This window comes from Camelus dromedarius, chromosome 14, assembly GCF_036321535.1.
Source record: "Camelus dromedarius isolate mCamDro1 chromosome 14, mCamDro1.pat, whole genome shotgun sequence".
In the NCBI taxonomy this organism is placed as follows: domain Eukaryota; kingdom Metazoa; phylum Chordata; class Mammalia; order Artiodactyla; family Camelidae; genus Camelus; species Camelus dromedarius.
This window is the reverse complement of record NC_087449.1, coordinates 15,356,290-15,375,726: the sequence shown is the minus strand read 5'-3', so window position 1 is coordinate 15,375,726 and position 19,437 is coordinate 15,356,290. Positions and strand designations below refer to the sequence as shown.

The 19,437-nt window shown below is 38.8% G+C and overlaps 1 protein-coding gene across 2 annotated transcripts in view; it reads right to left on the bottom strand.

The window, feature by feature from the left end:
• Positions 1-19,219, bottom strand: part of ERICH3 (glutamate rich 3) — a 104,894-nt gene extending 85,675 nt beyond the window's left edge. Inside the window, exon 1 of one of the 2 annotated variants that reach the window (XM_064493450.1) lies at positions 19,056-19,219. Coding sequence is in view for 1 of the 2 variants with exons in the window: in XM_031465392.2 (XP_031321252.2) it covers positions 18,622-18,644 (23 nt within the window). In the remaining variant the exon portion in view is untranslated. Of the gene's footprint in view, positions 1-18,621; positions 18,777-19,055 lie in introns of those variants that run through there. The other variant, XM_031465392.2, reaches the window with a different exon arrangement.
• Positions 19,220-19,437: the final 218 nt, after the last annotated feature.

Here is a 19,437-nt window from a genome sequence, read left to right as displayed (position 1 = left end):
GTGTAAGTGCTTGTAGTGGAAAAGCAAGTTAAAAAAATCACAGGATACTGTGGCTTGATTGCTTTTATGTTCTAGTTCACAAGTATCGGAACTCCATCCACTGACTCAAATGCCTCTCTTACTGTGTCCATCAGAAAAGATTTGCAAGAAGCCACTGAATTCCCACTCCATGAAGAAACTCATCACATACAAGCCATCCAACCATGTTTAAGATTTTGAATCTCAGCAAGTCTTAGCAAAGTTAACAAAATCTAAATTGAACAAATTCCCCAAATAAAATATCCAAAAGTAGCGCCAAAAACCAGAAAAATAAAGCAAAAGTAAACTATTTAGCTTTTTATCACTAAAAACTCATGTCTGTTATTTGAGTTAAGAGGATTTAGGAAATATGTGACCAGACACCTTGACGCCTGAGAGGTGTAATGATTTTCCTGTAATTATTTAAGGCAAATAAATCTTGATCAAACACCTCCTGCCCAAAGTAAATTTGATGAGATTTTAAAAGGATGGGATTTGGAGCTAGAAGGTTTGAGGTCAAATTCTAACTCTACACTTTAAAAGATGCATGACCCTGGAGAATTCAGTCTTCTCTCCTCTACAATTATCACCATGAAGTAAAATGTTGTGACTGTTTCCTGAAGTGGATGATCTCTATTTACTACTCTGGAAATGCATTTACCTGGAGCTGTCACATCACTGGCTTATAGAAATTCACACGTGGAAAGGTCTAGCTGACTCCCTCATTTTATATTCAGGAAACTGAGGTTCTAAAAGTAGGCATAATTCATCAGTAGACTTGTAGTAGGCAAGAACAAATCTGACTCCATATTAGATCTGTTCCTTTAGCTCTAATCCTGTGCTCTGTTTCCTGTGCTTAGTCATGCTGGTTCTGCACCTTTTGTAAAAAAATGTTGCCTAGATCCTGAAATAGACAGGATAGGCTATTCTCAAGGCTCTGACCTTTAAGGGTATAACACTTTCCCATTCATATAAAGATAAGAAGTTGCAGAATAGAAAATAACATATGTCTTGTTGGAGGTTTACAGGGACACCATGACCCAACCCACACGGATAGCTGCAAGAACAAAGGATTCCAACACCAAAAAGTCTGCAACAACCAACTACACCCCCTTCCCCTTTATAGTACAAAAGGAGCCTGAATTCCGACTTGAGTAAGATGGTTCTCCAGGACATTAGTCTGCCATCTTCTTGGTCTGCTGGCTTTCTAAATAAAGCTGTTATTCCTTGCCCCAACACTTCTCCCGATTTATTGCCCTGTCCTGAGGCTAGCAGAAGAAGTTTGGACTCAGTAACAAATCCAGATCAAAGGCGTCACACAGAAGATGGTGAATATCACAGGAATTCTCATAGAATTGTACCCATCCCTTTCTTAGGGTCTTCGTCTCACTGCCTTCAACCAGAATTTTCTTTATCCACGTTTAATTACTGTTTAGATTCATGTAAGATTCTTCCCTGTATCCCTCTCACAAGTTGTAGTATGGAGCCAAGCCCACAGTAAACACTCAGCCAAAATTTGCTATATCAATCAATCAATCAGCTAATAGAAAGAAAATACATTGGCCCAGTTCCTTGACACATATCCTTTAAAAAAAACATTGTGTTAAGAATCACATTTCTTCTGCTTCAGGATAATAACCAAAAACAGTCTATAACAAAAGAGATTCAAAAGCCTGCTTTCGGTATTTGGGCTTTCTTTAATGTAGAATGCTTAGGGTGGATGATCTTGCTGACAGTGTTAGTTTTGTTGTCAAATAAGTGCCTTTGCAGTGTGCTACAAAATTGCATTAGAAGAAGAAGTTTCCAGGGAAGCAGGGGGAAAAAAAAACCTTTTGAGGAAACTAGAAGAAAGACCAATACAGAAGAGCAATTGACATAAGGGTCAATTATTTTCCAGCCCTTTATAAGAAAACTCTTTGCCAACTAAAATTAAACCATGAGTCTCTGCTGCCTGCCACTTTATAGAGGGTGATTGAACTGATACCGTATAAATGGTTTTATATTACATTCTCCATCCTTTTTTATTTGCATCCAAACCTGCCAGATCTCAGCAATTATGCTAAATATTGATTTACAATTTCTCTCAGTTTATTCTAATGATGCAGCCAGATGAGAACCATAGTATTATTTTATTTATGGCCTTAATATGATGGTTTGGAGTGACTAGTAAAAACAAAACTAGTCTCCAAATGATGCTGACTGCTGGCAGGACAGTTTTGCAATGTTCACAAGTGAGGCAGTAGGAGAGCGGGGCGTGGGGAGTCAGCGTGCCTGGGACACCCTAAGGTTGACTAGTTCTCTGTAAGAGCTGGGTTAAGCCTCCATGCTTCTCTCTGAAGACTTAAGAATTCTACATCTTTGAACAAAAAAAGAAAATGTGGCCACTTAAAAAAAATGTTCATTAATAGAAAAACGACATCTGGACTAAGGGAGAGAGTGAGGTTATTCGGAAGAAAGGAGACCAGCCAGTATTGATCACTTACTTTTTTTGTGATTAAACACTCTATATAACATGCACTATATATTTTAACTCTCAAAACAACCATGCAAAGTGCTATTATTCTCCCGTTTCATGGATGAGTAAACTGAGACATGGAGTAGTTAGACAACTACCTCACAACCAGTGAACGGCAGATTCAGGATTCAGATCAGGGACTGTTCTGCTTTAATCGCTAAACCGAATTGTGTTCTACGAGGTACAAAGGTCCCTCGGAGCCCAGCCTGGAGAAGAAAAGACGCACAGGATGACAGGTAAATAAATGGTAGAGCTGTGAAAGATGCTAAGGAGTCAGGAGCATCACAAATGCTGAGTTAAAGTTCAGGGAGGATATTTTGGCTCAGTAAAAGGGAAATTGTTTAAAAATAAAAGGAGGAGCCTGTAAGATGGTGTGCCCATGCTCCTGGGACTGGATGGTTTTGTGACAAGCAGTGAAGGGTTTTAAGCAGGGAAATGGTACAACCAGATTATTCCAACTCCCCTTTTAACACCAAAATGCTCCTGCTGTGTCTTGAAGAGGCAGAGTGTGGTAGTTGAGAGTTTGACCTCTCTAGTCTGGTTTCCTGAGTATGAATCTTAACTAGTATTTAGCAGGTTGGCAATCAGGGGCAAGGTACTTAACTTCCCTGTGCTTTATATCTTCCTCTGAAAATGGAAATATATAGTGCTACTTCAGAAACTCATTTAGGGCATTGAAAGGGTCAATATATATGAAGCATTTAGCAATTTACCTAGCACATAGTAAATGCTCAATGAATATGAGAAGTTATCATTGAGTGTACACCTTCCTCCCATCATCACTTTAAACCCAAACTGAAATAATGGTATGGGGTAAAACTAACTAATTTTTTTCCCCAATTGTCTGAAACTTATTTATTTACTTATAATTTTTTTAATTGAAATATAGTTGACTTACAATGTTGTATTACTTTCTGGTGTACAGCATAGTGATTCAGTTTATACATGTATATATACATATATATACACATACATATTCTTTTTCATTTTCTTTTTCATTGCAGGTTACTACAAGCCATTGAATATAGCTCCCTGTGCTATACAGTAGGACCTTGTTGTTTATCTATTCTGTACATAGCAGTTTGTATCAGCCAATCCCAAACTCCTAATTTATCCCTTTCTTCCCCCTTTTCCCCTGGTAACCATAAGTTTGTTTTCTATGTTTATGAGTCTCTTTCCATTTTATAAATAAGTTCAAAACTAACTACTTCTTAAAGACATCCACTATAAGTACTTTTTCCTCATATTTAACCTCCCCCATTGGAAGAAAACCTTCCTCAAGGAGGCTACACTTAAAATCTATTTCTCCCTATTAGTTCCTCAAAAAGTGGTTAGTCATCCTCTTAGGAAGAGGCTCACATAAACCTGAACACTATCTTTTTAAAGTTAGAAAGCCAGGTTCCTTAATTGTCTTTTTTCTAGATTATAAACTCCATGAGGGCATTAAATTTGTCCTACTCTCTAAGGTCTGGTGTTCCAGCTACACAGAAAAATGGAACCTATTTTTTGAATTATGAGAATAAGTAAATATTGTTCCTTTTGAAGATCCTCAAATTCTTTTCTAGTTGTCAATATCCGTTTTGCATTAACAAATCAGAAAACTGCAGTCTTTCAGAGAGGATGTGAAAACCCTCCATGTTAGTCTACTTATATAAGAATCAGAAACCCAAGTCAAAGAGGTAACTTTGGAGAATAGGGAATACTTTTCATAAAGATCCTTCAATATTTCATAAAGATCTTACTTGCTTTAACCACACTAATACCAAACATGGAGGAGATTCATACAATTATTTTATACAAGAAATATAAAGTGCTTATTAGGTAATAGGTCCTGTACTATTGAAAGGTTACAAAGTTCCTACCCTCGAAGTACTTAAAATCCAACTGAAGAAATACAGGCATACCTCAGAGATATTGCAGGTTTGGTTCCAGATCACTGTAATAAGGCAAATGTTGCAACAAAGCAAATGTCGTAATAAAGTGAACCGCAGGAATTTTTTGCTTTCTCAGTGCATAAAAAAGTTGTGTTTACACTATACTGTAGTCTGTTAGTGTGCAATAGCATTATATAAAAAAAATAATGTCTTAATTAAAGATACTTTATTGCTAAAAAATATGTTAACCATAATCTGAGCCTTCAGAGAATCATAATCTTTTGGCTGGTGGAGGGTCTTGCTTTGATGTCAATAGCTGCTGACTGCAGGGTGGTGGTTGCTGAAGGTTGGGGTGGCTGCTGCAACAAAGAAGTTTGCCACATCTATTGACTCTTTCTTTCATGAGCAGTTTCTCTGCAGTATGCGATGCTGTTTGATAGCATTTTGCCCACAGAACTTCTTTCAAAATTGGAGTCATTCCCCTCAAAACTTGCCACTTCTTTATCAATTGTTTATGTACTAATCTACATTCTTTCTTGTGAACAATCTTCACAGCATCTTCACCAGGAATAGATTCCATCTCAAGAAACCACTTTCTTTGCTCATACATAAAAAGCAACTCTTCATCCATTAAAATTTTATCATGAGATCGCAGCAATTCAGGCACATCTTCAGACTCCACTTCTAATTCCAGTTTTCTTGCTGTTTCCACCTCATCTGCAGTTACTTCCTCCACTGAAGTCTTGAACTCCTCAACGCCATCCACAAGGGTTGGAATCAACTTCTTCCAAACTCCTGTTCATGTTGATATTTTGACCTCTTCCCATGAATCATGAATGTTTTTAACCGCATCTAGAATGGTGAATTCTTTCCAGAGGTTTTCAACTGCCTTTGCCCAGATTCATCAGAGGAATCACTATCTGTGGCAGCTGTAGCCTTACAAAATGTATTTCTTCAATGATAAGACTTGAAAGACAAAATTATCCCTTGATCCATGGACTGCAGAATGGAGGTTGTGTTAGCAGGCATGAAAACAACAGGAATCTCATTGTACATCTCCATCTTGGTCACTCAGGAGCTCTTGGGTGACCAGGTGCACTGTCTGAGAATAGTCATATTTTGAAAGGAGTCTTTTTTCTGAGCAGTCTCAACAGTGGGCTTAAAATATTCAGTAAACCATGTTGTAAACAGATGTGCTAACACCCGGGCTTTGTTGTTCCATTTACAGAGCACATGCAGAGTAGATTTTGCATAATTCTTAAGGGCCCTAGGATCCTCCGAATGGTAAATGAGCACTGGCTTCAACTGAAAGTCACCAGCTGCATTAGCCCCTAACAAGAGAGCTGGCCTATCCTTTGAAGCTTTGAAGCCAGGCATTGACTTCTCCACTCCAGCTATGGAAGTCCTAGATGGCATCTTCTTCCAATACAAAGCTATTTTCTCTACATTGAAAACCCATTGTTTGGTGTAGTCACCTTCATGGAGGACCTCAGCTAGATCTGGAGAACTTGCTGCAGCTTCCACAGCAGCACTTGCTTCAGCTTGTATTTTTATGTTATGGAGACGACTTCCTTCCCTAAACCTCATGAACCAACCTCTGCAAGCTTCAGACTTTTCTTCTGCAGCTTCTTTACCTCTCAATCTTCATATAAGTGAAGAGAGTTAGAACCTTGCTCTGGATTAGGCTTTGGCTGAAAGGATTGTTGTATTTGGTTTGATCTTCTATTCAGACCACTAAAACTCTCCATGTCGGCAATAAGGCTGATTCACTTTCTTACCATTCATGTGTTCACTGGAGGAGCATTTTTGATTTCCTTCAAGAATTTGTCCTCTGCATTCACAACTTGGTTAACTGTTTGGTACAAGACGCCTAGCTTCAGCCCATCTCAGCTTTTGACCTACCTTTCTCACTAAGCTCAGTCATTTCTGGCTTTTGATTTAAAGTGGGAGATATGAGACTCTCCCTTTCACTTGAACATTTAGAGGCCACTGTAGGGTTATTAATTGGTCAACTTTCAACATTGCTGTGTCTCAAGGAATAGGAAGGCCCAAGAAGAGGGAGGGAGGTAGGGGAAGGCTGATCGGTACAGCAGTTGGAACACACACAACATTTATCATCTAAAATGGGCCAGTTCCTGGTACCTGAAAACAATTACAATAGTAACATCAAAAATCACTGATCACAGATCACAATAACAAATATAATAATAATAATAATTATTATTATTATTATTATTAAAATATTGCAAGAATTACCAAAACGTGACATAGACAGATGAAGTGAGCAAATGTTGTTGGAAAAATGATGTCAATGAAGTTGCTCCACAAAGAGTTGCTACAAACCTTCAATTTGTAAAAAGCACAACATCCTCGAAACGCAGTAAGGGTGAAGGGCAGTAAAATGAGGCACGTCAGAAATGGCAGGACAGCCTGAAGTGCTACCATCATAGCAGCTACCATTTATCATGCACAGCATGTGTGCTCTCATTCAACCTTCAAAACACCCTATTTGTCAGATTTTAGCCCCATTTCACAAATAAGTGAACTAGGCCCACAGAGGATGGGTATCCCAGAAGAACTGAAATCTGAACTGCGTCTCGAATGACAAGTTAAGTGTTGAGGGAGGGAGTAAAACGTGGATGGGGGATGATGGGCCAGAGGTGCTATCCAGACTCATATAAGAAGTGGGAACATCATATGCAAAATGTCCCAGAGAGAGAGCGTGAATTCCTGGTATTCTAGTTGAAACTTGTTCATTATTTACCATAGAATTAGTACAACCAAAGAGAGTCGCGTTCTGCACTAAGTCATCGATTAAGGCGATTATATATGGTAAGTCAAGTAGGCTTTAATGCATTGTCTTGACTTAGAAACCTGATCACTATTTATACTTGATCTTGGAATACAGTCTCTTACAGATGTTAAGAGCCCACTTTAAAAACAAAAGCAAATAACCCAGCCACTAAAGAGGGGGACACCAATAAAACTACCATGTGTGTTGGGTGGGAAAGGTTAATACAATTAACCCCTTTAAAAACGTTTTCATTCTCCTAAAATGTAATTCTTATGTGTGGTAGTGAGAATTAAAATAGTGAGGACATCTGGTCAAAAGTTAAGGAGGTTAACTAAATTTTAAATGATCAATCATTTAAAAAAAGTACCCATAACATTTCACCAGTCCTTCTAACATTTGTCAATGTCAAAGTAATGATGCAGTTTCCTCAGTTTGTCCTGAATTCTTGAATTAGACAAGAAAAGTGGGTATTCTGGAGAAGTATAAATGCTCTGGGTCATAGTTTCCATTTTTATTGGAATTCTCAGTTGTCCAGATCATGGTTTCTTTAAAGGGGCAACCTCATTTTGGGGGTTATGAATAGGTGGGTCAGTGCTAATTTTCATTGTGAAAATTCATGAATTTAAGAACAGGTTACCATTTGCAATAAATTCATTTAATTGAATAAGAAAGTGACTTATGGACTAGAAATACATTCTTCATCTTCCCTCCCAATTAGACTATCTCTGCTTATTTTGAGCTGTATATTTTATGTATTTTGGTTGATGTACTTTAAGGATTAAATTCTAAAGACTTAAGGATGTGTTAACTAACCTTATTGTAGTAATCATTTCATAACATTTACATATATAAAATCATCACCATTGTACATCTTAAACTTACACAGTGTTGTCAATTATATCTCAATAAGGCTGGAAAAAATAAAACTAGAGAAAAAACAAACAAAAAAAGACTCAAGCAACATGCTTTGCACAAAGATCAAAGTAAGTAGTTACCATTCATTGAGTCTCTAATATGTGCCAATATTCCTCAAAGGAGGTATTTATTGGCCCCATTTTTTGAAAGAGGAAAGTGAGACACAGGGAAATTAACTTTTATAAGTACACATAAGGCTCAACTGAAATTCAAACCTGTATCTGACTCCAAAAATGTTCCTCTCTCTACTGGAGCATGCTTATCTCATATTTTTTAAATGAAACATTGATTTTCCTTTTGAAATATCATTTTTTTTCATTTAGAAGAACACAAGAAATAAGGACAATTTTCAAACAGCTCCAACCCTGCAGACACGTCAAGCCCTTGTTTGCATCCCCTTTGAAATTCCCTAGCCTTCTGCCCACACTCCCCACTGCAATTTCCTACCCGCCTTGGGTCCCGTCTCCTAGCTTTCTCCTTGAGCTCCCCTGCTGCCTGTCATAGGACTTTGGGATCCGGTTCATGCTCCTCACTCTCGCATTTGGTCTCGAAACTTCAGACATCATTTTTAGTTCCTTGAGTCAAAATCCTCAACCAAGGACTGAAACTTCAAACTGCAGCCTGAGATCAGCCCCACCCACTCCCTAAGTTTGCTGTCAATTCTGAAAGATTCCAGCCAAGGTCAAACTCTAAGTCTCAAGTTGGACTGAGGGAAAAGGAGAATTTGTAGGAAAGAATTTAACAGTGATAACCTTATGTAAATCCCCATGAATTGTGGTGAAATAGTCATCTCCTGGCTGTTCAAGACAAAGATTCCAATTTCAAGGAGAGTATTCAAACTCAGGTTTTGGAGATGAACAGAAATACATCTGAAATTAATTTCTGAATTAGAATTGAAGGCAAAGATCTTCCAGTTAAAAAGAAAAACCATAATGTGTACACTTGGCGTTGTATCTGAGGTTCCAAAAAATGAGCAAGAGAGAGTAAATGGAAGTTAAAGACAAAATCAAAAATTTGAGCTATTGACTTCTCAGGGCAGGCCAGCTTTTGCTTGTTGTTACAACATCCTTGCCTGCTCCTAAGATCATGTCAACTAAATAAACAAGCAATGCTGCTATGTTGTTGCCTTCTCTTATTCATGATGATTGTGATTACAATACTATGTTTTTAGAGAGTACTTATTTTTTTTAAATGTGCCCAAATATATTATTTTATGTTTCTCCCCTCTTTCAAAACTCTTCTCCAAAATTAATCTCTCCAGGATGCCTTGTCTAATTAATCCAACTCTACATCTAGCAAAGGATTAGGTATGGAAGTTCTCCTACAGAAATCTGGGCTTACTCATGTGTGTTCTACCTAAGTCACCAGTCACTTAACTACCATGCCAGGCACTGTGCTAGACGCTTTGAATATTTCATTCAAGCATCACAACAACCTACAAAGCTGACATATTTTCCACAAGGAGAAAAAAACAAAACAACAAGAATCAGAAAGATGACAGAGAATGGATATAGGCTCACACAGCAGCTATGTGGCAAATCCAAAGACGGACTGTCTACATCTGGAGCCAGACAGCTCATCACTAAAGCTCTGAGCTGGACACTGCTGACTGGCTACCGGAAGCCAGTCCCAAACCCTTCTCCCCTGCCTGTCTCCCGCAGAAGTTAGGACAGTCAAATCTATTCTTTCCCACTCTCTCTTGTAACGAGGCATGTTCTGGGCAACAAGATTTAAAGGAAAGTCTACTGAAAAGTTCTGGAAATGTTTCCTCCCTCATTAAAAAAAAAAGTCCTTTTTTCATCCATCTTTTTTCCTTTCTGTTTGGGATGGTTTTATAAAGATATTGTGTGTGACTCTAGGGTGATCATCTCACTACAGTAAGGAAAAGACCAAGAAGGCTAGAGATGAGGACTCTGATATTACAGTAAAATAGAATCACTCACCTCCAGACTGCTTGTGAAATAAATAATACGCGTTGCTATGGTTTAAGCCTCTGTTTGTTTGGCTGAACATACTCCTGACTGAAACCTACTAAGCACCCTGCTGCCAGTGGATAGCAAAACTCAATAAAGTTCAGTGACTTTTAAACCTTTTTTTTAAATCACACTATCCAGGTTTTTTCAAGAACTCAGGTGAATTTCTGAACAGAGTAAGTGCTGAATATGGTAACTCAATGACTAGCACATAGTAGGCACTCAGTAAATATTAACTGAATGAATCAGCAAATGTACTTTTGGGATTTATCATCAGTGATCACTCAAATAAGTGACATACATCAGCAATTACTGAGCTAAGTCCTGGGGATACATGGACAAGCAAAAGATGTAGAGAGGGGTGGTGTGCACCCACAAGGAGCCTGCGGTTTATAAGGGGATGCCAAGAGGGAAGTGCCTACCTGCAGGGTTCCTGCTGGTGTAACTTTAAAACAGTACAGTAAGTTTTAGACACAGCTTTTCAAACAGCAGAGCTTTTCCAGTATAGCGTTAAAAACAGGAATCATCCACAGGACGACGGAGAAGAAAGAAAATGACCAAAATGCTAACTACGATTATTTATGGGTGGTAGGACTTCAAGCGATTTTTATTTTCCTTTTCAAATGTTTTTGCTCCAAGTAGAAAATTTTCAAAATACAGATAATTACAAGGAGGATGATAAGAAATCTCTCGTGTTGCTAATACCCAGAGATTTGAGATTCCCATCTATTATTCTAATTTAAAGCAGATTATTCTTATTTGAATCTAAACAACAGAAACAATATTATTGTAAATATCCTGGAGCAAGCTATGAGAAGAGACAACTTCTTAAAATGAGAGCCACGTAATATTCACAAATATGAAATATTACAATCCGTGGCAAATTGAGAATGTCAAATTAACTGCCACTATAAAACATTATGATTCAATTCAATTTAAAATACTTAGTTTTTAATGCTGTTTCGTAACTACTATGTGCAATTTATACTGTCTGTTTAGTTCCCTGCTGTGTCTTCCCTTGCTTCAATATTTTGCCCTAAGAATTTTCATTAATTTATAAATGTTTATTACTATTATAAGAAAATAACAACAGTCACAGAAAAATGGATCACCAGCTCAGAATGTTCAGTTTTCTATCCCAAGTCAGACACTGAGAAGTGGGGGGTAATTTGATTACTAATCAGACCTAACAAAAGAAAAGCTCAGTGCTTAGCAGTAGAGATCATTGACTTATAGCCTTAATTATGTCTCCTCACTAGTCTTTTAATCATATCTTCTGTTTGCTTTGATTTTTATCTCCCTTTTGAACTTCTGGCTTCCAATCTCCACTCCCTATGGCCCTCATATTGTTACATCATTTATTTTCAGTGACTCTGCATTTCTCTTAAAAATCATCTTTGGCTTCACCAAGGCCAAGTTGAAAAAAAAAAGCACCAGGAGTTGCAAACAGGCTGTGTTATGTGCTAGGGCTGCAGAAACGAAGTACTGCAGGCTGGCTGGCATAAATGGAGACGCACTGTCTCACGGTGCTGGAGGCTGGCCGTCCAGCGTCAAGCTGTCATCAGGGCTGGTATCTTCCAAGGGCCATGAGCGAGGAATCTGGTCCAGCCCCTCTCTCTGGCTTACAGATCGCCATCTTCTCCCTGTTCCTCCTCACAGTCTTCTCTCTGTATGTACATGTCTGTGTCCCAGTCTCTTCTCCTTATAAGGACACCAGTCATATTGGATTAGGGCCCAACCGCACTGACCTCATTTAACTTTAATGAACTCTTTAAAGACCCGATCTCCAAATACAGCCACGTCTGAAGCACTGGATGTGAGGACGTCAACACATGAATTTGGGGGAAAGGAGGAGAGACACAGTTCAGACCAAAACACAAGTATAACCAGAAGGGGGCCCAATTTAACTATATAACATGAACTGAGACAAAAGTAACAAAGAACATGTTTCCTGGACACAAAGAAACTCAAGCTGCTGCACTTTGAATGATCTGTGCTGCCAAGCAGGTAAGGATCACTGATGACCCATCAGAATAGGGAATAGATACCTTCTGGATCCCACCACATCTAGGCAGGCAGTTGGGATGAGTGAGGAGAGGAGGATGAAACTCTCCAAAGACAGCCCCCAGAGCACGGGGCAGAAGAAGAAACTGCACCGCACAGTAACCTGCCCATAGATCATGAAAGAGTTAACCATACAGAATGGCCAGGAGACAAGACAGTGAGAGGCAACTCACCAGAGAGCCAGGAATTATTCAGGAATCCAGATCGACACATCTACACTTCGAAATGTTTCTCACTTTTAAGCTAGGTTTCCTGTGGCTCACTCTAAAAGCAATGATTTGACAACAATTCTGAAAAAACTTTAATCCTAACACCGACAGAATCTCTGCTAAGGCACGATTTTTCAAGCTGTGTCTACTGAACTTGTCACATCTTTTCTTCTTTTCTCCAGAAAGACATTAATCCAGAAAGGCAAGCTCTGAGGTGAATTACTTTAATCCAAATACATTTTCCGATACAACAATTCGCAGCAATGATGTTGTCAGTGAAGGATGTGTTCCCTAATTGGGATCCCTGCAAAAGGAGTGATTTTGAGCTTCTGGTTAGTGAAAGAACCAAGTGGCTTCTGCTCAGCTGGAAACCAAGGTACAGTGGAATACTATCTTACATCTGGGTTGATTCTGCAGTCTTCACGAGATGCAAATGTACTATACAGTAAAAAGTATCCTTAAAAATCATTAGTTTAATTCATAGAGTACAATACACATGGTTTTGTGTATACCACACTATTCAGTAATTTCTTGTATGCTTAAGTTTGAGAACCATGGAGCTAGGCCAAAGCAAGGAACTAAAGCAAAATCAAAATACAATGTCTATACACTCAAACAATTCTCTTTTGAGAGCACCACCCAAGTCTTGTTCAATGCAATCAGGAGCAGTAACAGATCACTTAAAAAAATAAGTTTATGAGATAAGTACATACATTTGCCTTAGTTTAACTGAAAGCATAAATGTGCATCTTTTCATTATTTTTTTATAGTGCCAAGGATTTGACTCTGAATGATTCAACTATCCTTGTTCTTTGTCCTTTTTTTTAAAAATGTAAATCATAGTCATAGTATATCATTTGAGATTTCAAGTTTAGAGAAGTGACAAAAAACACTTGCAAACCAAAATGAATGTGGAACCCTAATTTTTTTTCTTTTTCACAAATTTTACCCTCACCTAAGTTAACAGTTTATTTTAAACTGATGGACATTTATGGAGTCATTCCAAAGCATACACAATTTTCAATTATTTGCATGGGGGAACTGAGTAAGACTTTCGAGAGAAAGATCCAAAAATTCAATCTTCTGTATACTACTTCTCTTGGTCTGTACCAAAATTAACAACTAAAGTTTAAAAGATTATTATATTCCGGAATCTGAAGTTTTCATTGGAAAGGGTACCCCTGGAAACTTAGAGTCTTGAAAACACATAAACACTCCAGGTCAAGATTATTTGAAGCTGATTTTATAATTGAAAATTGGATCAGACAAGTTTTGTTTTTTTATCTCCCTGAAAAACTTTTAATAGTTATTAACTTGACATTGTTATTGTTAATTATATTATGTATAATACATAATTAATTGTATATTAACTTCAAATTAATAAAGATTAATAGAGAAATCATCAAAATAAGTTGGGGAATCTCTAGTTCTTACAGTTAGAGATGATTTTCTTCAGCAGAGACTGGGAGAAAGGAAGTGTGGACTGCTAGGGCAGCCTGCATTTGACAGAACCCTGTTTTGTAAACTAAAGGTTTATGAACTAGGATATACCTACCCCTGGGATACCCCAAAACCCAGGTAAGGATTGTTTTAAGGGAATCAGTTTTCTCTGTACTCTCCTAAAACTGGTCTGCTTAAAATGCACTTCCAAGTCATGTTGATCTACACCGCCCTCCTTTCCATTTCACAAGCATCTTTCTATTTTCACAAAAGAAAGGCACATGTCTTACCATCTGGTGTCTTATTAGGGAATATTGAACTTAGAAAAGCACCTGTGAAACAAGGGGATAATGTGAAGGATTGTGTGGATGTTGACACAATAAAGTGGTTTACATGACTGGGCAACAGATATGCAAGTTGCTTCCAGTCCTCTGCTTCCAACATAGTTGAAGGAGGACCTAACTGAGTTGTCGTTTGAAAGATCATTGAAAACATTTTTTGGTGATAGATCACTGTGTGATTATTGGCATATAACTGTGGGAAAATCCAAAGAATTGAGTGACATTGTCTAACAAATTCCTTTCCATTCCCATCTACTTAGCAGGTTTGTTAAGTAAAGGAATAAGAGAAGACATCCCATCTATTAAAAAAAAAAAAAAAAGCAGACTCTAACAAAATGATCAAAGTTTTGATCACATCAAGGCAAATGAGAATATTCAATTCTTAGTTAACCAGAAACAATTTACTTGTTGAAGTAAAATTGTTCATATTTAATAGTTTGGGGAATAGAAACTACTCAATTCGAATTCAAATATTTAATGAATCCACGTCTAAAATTCTGTGTTACAAATACTTTTAGTCGTAGGAGTGAGTGGTGAGCAACAAACTCAAATGTTACTATGCATACATACAAAGTACTACACTGTTTGCTAAGAAGGCAGACACTGTAAGTCTAATTAATATTCATCACAAATAGTTACAAACTGTGTGTGCATGTGAGAGAGAGAGAGAAATGAGAATTTTTAAGATCTATTCCCTTAGCCACCTTTAAATTTAAAATACAGTATTATTAACTATTGTCACCATGATATACATTACACCATCATGATTTATTTATTCTATAACTAGAAGTTTGTACCTTCTGACCTCCTCCATCCATTCTTCAAACCCCCATCCCCACCCCTAGCCACTACCAATTTGTTCTCTGCATCTGTGGGTTCATTTTGTTATTGTTGTTGTTTTAGAGTCCACATATAAGTGAGATCACTTGGTATGTGTAGTGTTTATTTTGCAGCATATACAAATATCAAATCATTATGTTGTACACTTGCAACTAATACAATGTTATATGTTATTATATTTCGGTTTTTAAAAAATAGAATAAAAAATACCATGTTGGATTAAAAAAAGAAGACGGCAGAGACAAAGTGCAATGAACATTCCAACTGTAAATGATGTGGCGGGTTTATCATTTTTTGTCACTTTGGGATACACCTATCCACTATCCAGATATTGACAATTTTACTTCCAGCATTTTGTACTCTGCCTTTGATGAAAAAAGGACTGAGTTATCAGGGAGTGCTAAGGATGTGATCATTCTTTCTATACCACATTTCAGTATGCTCTGTCACTACAGAAACACTTCTTTACATTAAAAAGCATAAATTAATAAGTCTAAACCAAAAAAAAAAGTTTTCTAAACTTTGGAACAATCTTTCCAAACGTACAACATCTCCTGCCTTTCTTCTCGTCATAAACTATAATGCTCCCATTCTTCCAGTTCCTCAAAGCAAATTTACAGATGAGTGTGACTATCTCTACTTAGAGCCAAGTGCATCTTTCACACAGGGAGCCAACTGCACATGGGTTGAGTGATGAGCCTTTGGAGGACTCCAAAGAGCCGTATCATTTAATCCTCATGCATGACTGAGGGGTATAAAATCCCCATTTCACCTCGAGGACTAGTGCACAACCCCCAAACACCCACACCAACAAACAGCGACTCAGGATGAGATTTAGCAAACCAGAGGGTCTATCAACTGAAATTTTCCACTCTAAAACAATTTCATTAGAGATGTCAGTGCCAGACACGGTATTTTATAGCTGACTTCCCCCAAATTACAATGCAGCTCAGAATCTAAGTCTCTATTATAATCTTTGGCAGAAGTTTTTAAGACCATTTTTATTTACTCCAAACTTTATTTGAACAAAGTCAGCACGGGCCCTTTGCAATCTTTATGTCAAGTGTTTCATGCTGTATGTAATTAAGGAAGCAGTGGAATTCAAAGGAAGCACCTAGAGAAAGAATCAGGGCATCCCACACTGATTGGTGGAACTTTAAGGATTTAAAATTTCTGTTTTGTTGTACAATTGCACTTTATTACCACTTTGTTCTTAAAATGTAATAAATACGAACTGCTTCAGTAGTGATGAGAAAGCTTCCTCAGCTTTAATGCACCCTTTTATTTGCTACTGAAACTTTTATTATCTCCAAATGGTAGCAAAGACAAGAAAAATAATGATTACTTATTTTGAGGCAAAATGAGCAATTTGAAAATTTTTTTTCTTGGGTGAATTTTGAGGCATTTAGAGTTGTTATAATTATGTTTATCGTTTTCATTTATTTTTGATGAACTAAAAACAAAAAAATACATATAGACACTATCACAAAATTATTTCCTACTTATATATCAAAATACTAGATAGCGACATACAGGTATCATCTGTCAGAGGTTGGTCTGATCTGGATAAAAACTTCTACGTGCTCAAGGCCCCCACACCTCTCAGATGTAGCCCACGAGAGGCAGTGCAGAGTAAGGGTGAACCACACACGCTCTGCAGCCAGACGCTCCTTGGCTCTTTATTCCAGCCCTGATTCCTTGAAATTCCTTATCCGTGAAACCTCTGGAAACTTCTCCATCCTCAGTTTCCTCATCTGTGAAAGTAAGGGTGACTAGAATCTGCCTCGTGGAGTGGGTGGGAAGAGTAATGAGGTAGGCATTCCTTGTAAAACAACAGACTTGAGCCTGCCACAGGGCGAGCACTTGATAAATGTTTAGCTCTAATAGGGTTTTCTTTTGTGAATCCACCCACCTCTAGACTGCATGCCCGGTATGAGATTACCGTTTGTTGAGCATTCCTGTACACAAGACACTGTCCTAGGCAGAGGGGGCACAAAAATGAATGAGATACAGTGCCTACAATTTTCGTGCAAGATTATCATTGCATCTTCTTGTCTTCCTTGCAGAGTACCATGAAGCATACTCTTTCATTACATGGCACCTTTTCCTTTTTTTTCCATGTGCTTGGAACCAATGGAGCTTCAAAAGAATTTCACTTCAGTTTCTGAAATCTTAATCATGCACAATTTAATAAGCAGCTACAGGTTTTTCCACATTTGAAAATAGATGATTAAATGGTCTAATCAGATTCTAACTTAGCCAAAAACTTGAAAAACATAGGAAGACAACCATGACTGACACATTCATTTTCCTGAAAGTAGACATACTGCAAACAGCAGCTGCAGAAACACAGTGCCATTTACATCCCACTGACCCACAGCAACTAAAACTGCACAGAAGATCAGCATCAAAGCATTAAAGTACCTAAAATAAATTCAATTTGAGATAAAATGAGAAGCTGGTCTAGGCACAGCTATCTCATTTTCCAAAAAGTTCTCAAACTGACTTCCAATATGGCACCCTTACATGCCTTTAGTTTTTTCAAACATTTCATTTATGTCTTGCACTCAGAAAATTCATTAAAAGTAAAATCTTTAAGCTTGACTATAAATCCAAAGCCCAACGACTAATGGGGTATTTCAGACATCACAAAACTCCGAATTATCTTAAATATGTTGTCCTCTGCTAATTTGCTGCTCTTGAAAATGTGCAATAAATTCAATTAAAAAGGAAAGCATCTTCAAATCAGTTGCAAGATCAACCAGGATATTATCTGCTTACTCGATGTATCATAATAAAAAACCATATAATATGCATTACATTGTTTAATTCTGAAGGAAATTGGATATTCTCTCTTCCAATAAAAGGACCCAGACCATTTAGGGGTTGTTTTTTGCTGTTGTTTTGTTTTTGTTTTTAAACAATCATAATGACTGTGTTAACTTTCTAAAATAGATCGAATAATTGCCAAAATATGTCTTCTGCGGAGTCACCCTGCCCGAAGGGACGGGAGCTCCTGTGTAAACACGCAGACACACAGCTTCTGCTTTCCCTCCTGCGTCACATCACCTCCCAGGGTCACAATACTTTTAAAATACCCACTATGATCCTATGATCCTTTCGAGATTGGGCAGATAAAAATCCTGAAATAAGGGGCACCCCTCTCCCCCTGAAACCTCCCTCAATGTTAAATCAACTCACACCTCATTTGGATGCAAGACGCCAGAGTGAGAATTTATCTCTAAGCCCCAATTCTCCAAATGAATGCCTATTTTGGTGACCTCTACTTTTGCATTTCAACACATGTTCCACAGCAACAGGAGCCTCTTGATCCCAGCTAACATCCCTGCTTAATGCATGCGTTTTTCACAACCATTTTTTTTTAATCCTTTCAGAGTGAAGCTTTCAAAGAGGGCGAACGTCGGTGAAAGAAGTGAGGAAAGGGAGGGAGGAGATTGGAAACCTGGGAATTCTGCCATTCTTGCTGTAACCCAGAATCCGGATTATTTTTCTCCTCTCTCCAGCCCCACCTCTCTCCCCGCCTCGCCCCTTCCCTCCGCAGCGGGAGGGGGGGCGGCGGGGCTGCTGGCTGAAGCCGCCACCTGCCGCGGCGTGGAAAAGCTCCAGTTGTCACTTACCCAGCGGGGTGAGAACAGCTCATTTTTGCAGGATCCCTTTTGGACCCGCGGCAGGTGCGGAGGGTGGGTGCGTGGGGCCCGTGCACGCTGACGCCGCGACAGTCGCGCTCGCGGGGTGGCTCCGCACTGCGGTCTCCCGTGCGCGGGGCGCCTGAGCTGCGCGCAGCCTCCCGGCCCCCACCCGCCCGCGGTATCCACAGCCTCGCGGTTGCTAAGGCTGCGGGGAAGGCGAGCGCTCAGGTTCTGGGGAAGCCCTGGCGCTGCTGGAACGGAGCTTGGGGAAGCTGGAAGTGAGGTTAAGCTTCCAGCCCTTTTTCTGGGCCCAGATGGGGGAGGAGACCGCGGCCCATGCTCTGTTGTTCTGCGGCACGGTTTCTCTAGGCACCTGAGATCCGAAAACACACACAAACACACACACACACACAAACACTCACTCCTGTTTAGGCTGGTATGCTTCCTGCTAAGCCCTAGGGAAGGAAGGGCTGGCTGGTGGCTGAGGGTAAGGTAATGAAAAACAGGAAGCAGCTACATTGTGATGCCTTGGTTTCCAGTTGTAAAACAGCCCCTAGATTGCAAGTTGGAGGGAAAGAAAGAAGTTTTGGGTTTGGATTTTGTTTCTGCATCAAGAGATTGCAATTGGTGGATTTCCTCCTTGGAAAACCCCTATCCTTGCTCCCAGCACACAGTCCTGACATTCAGCAGGTGGGAAAGATGTGACTACTCCAGGAAGTATGCTGGAACTTGTACTTGCATCCAGCAGGGAGAGTGCAGGGCTCAGTGAAGAAGCCTGGATTGACATGAAAAGGCCTTGGTGTG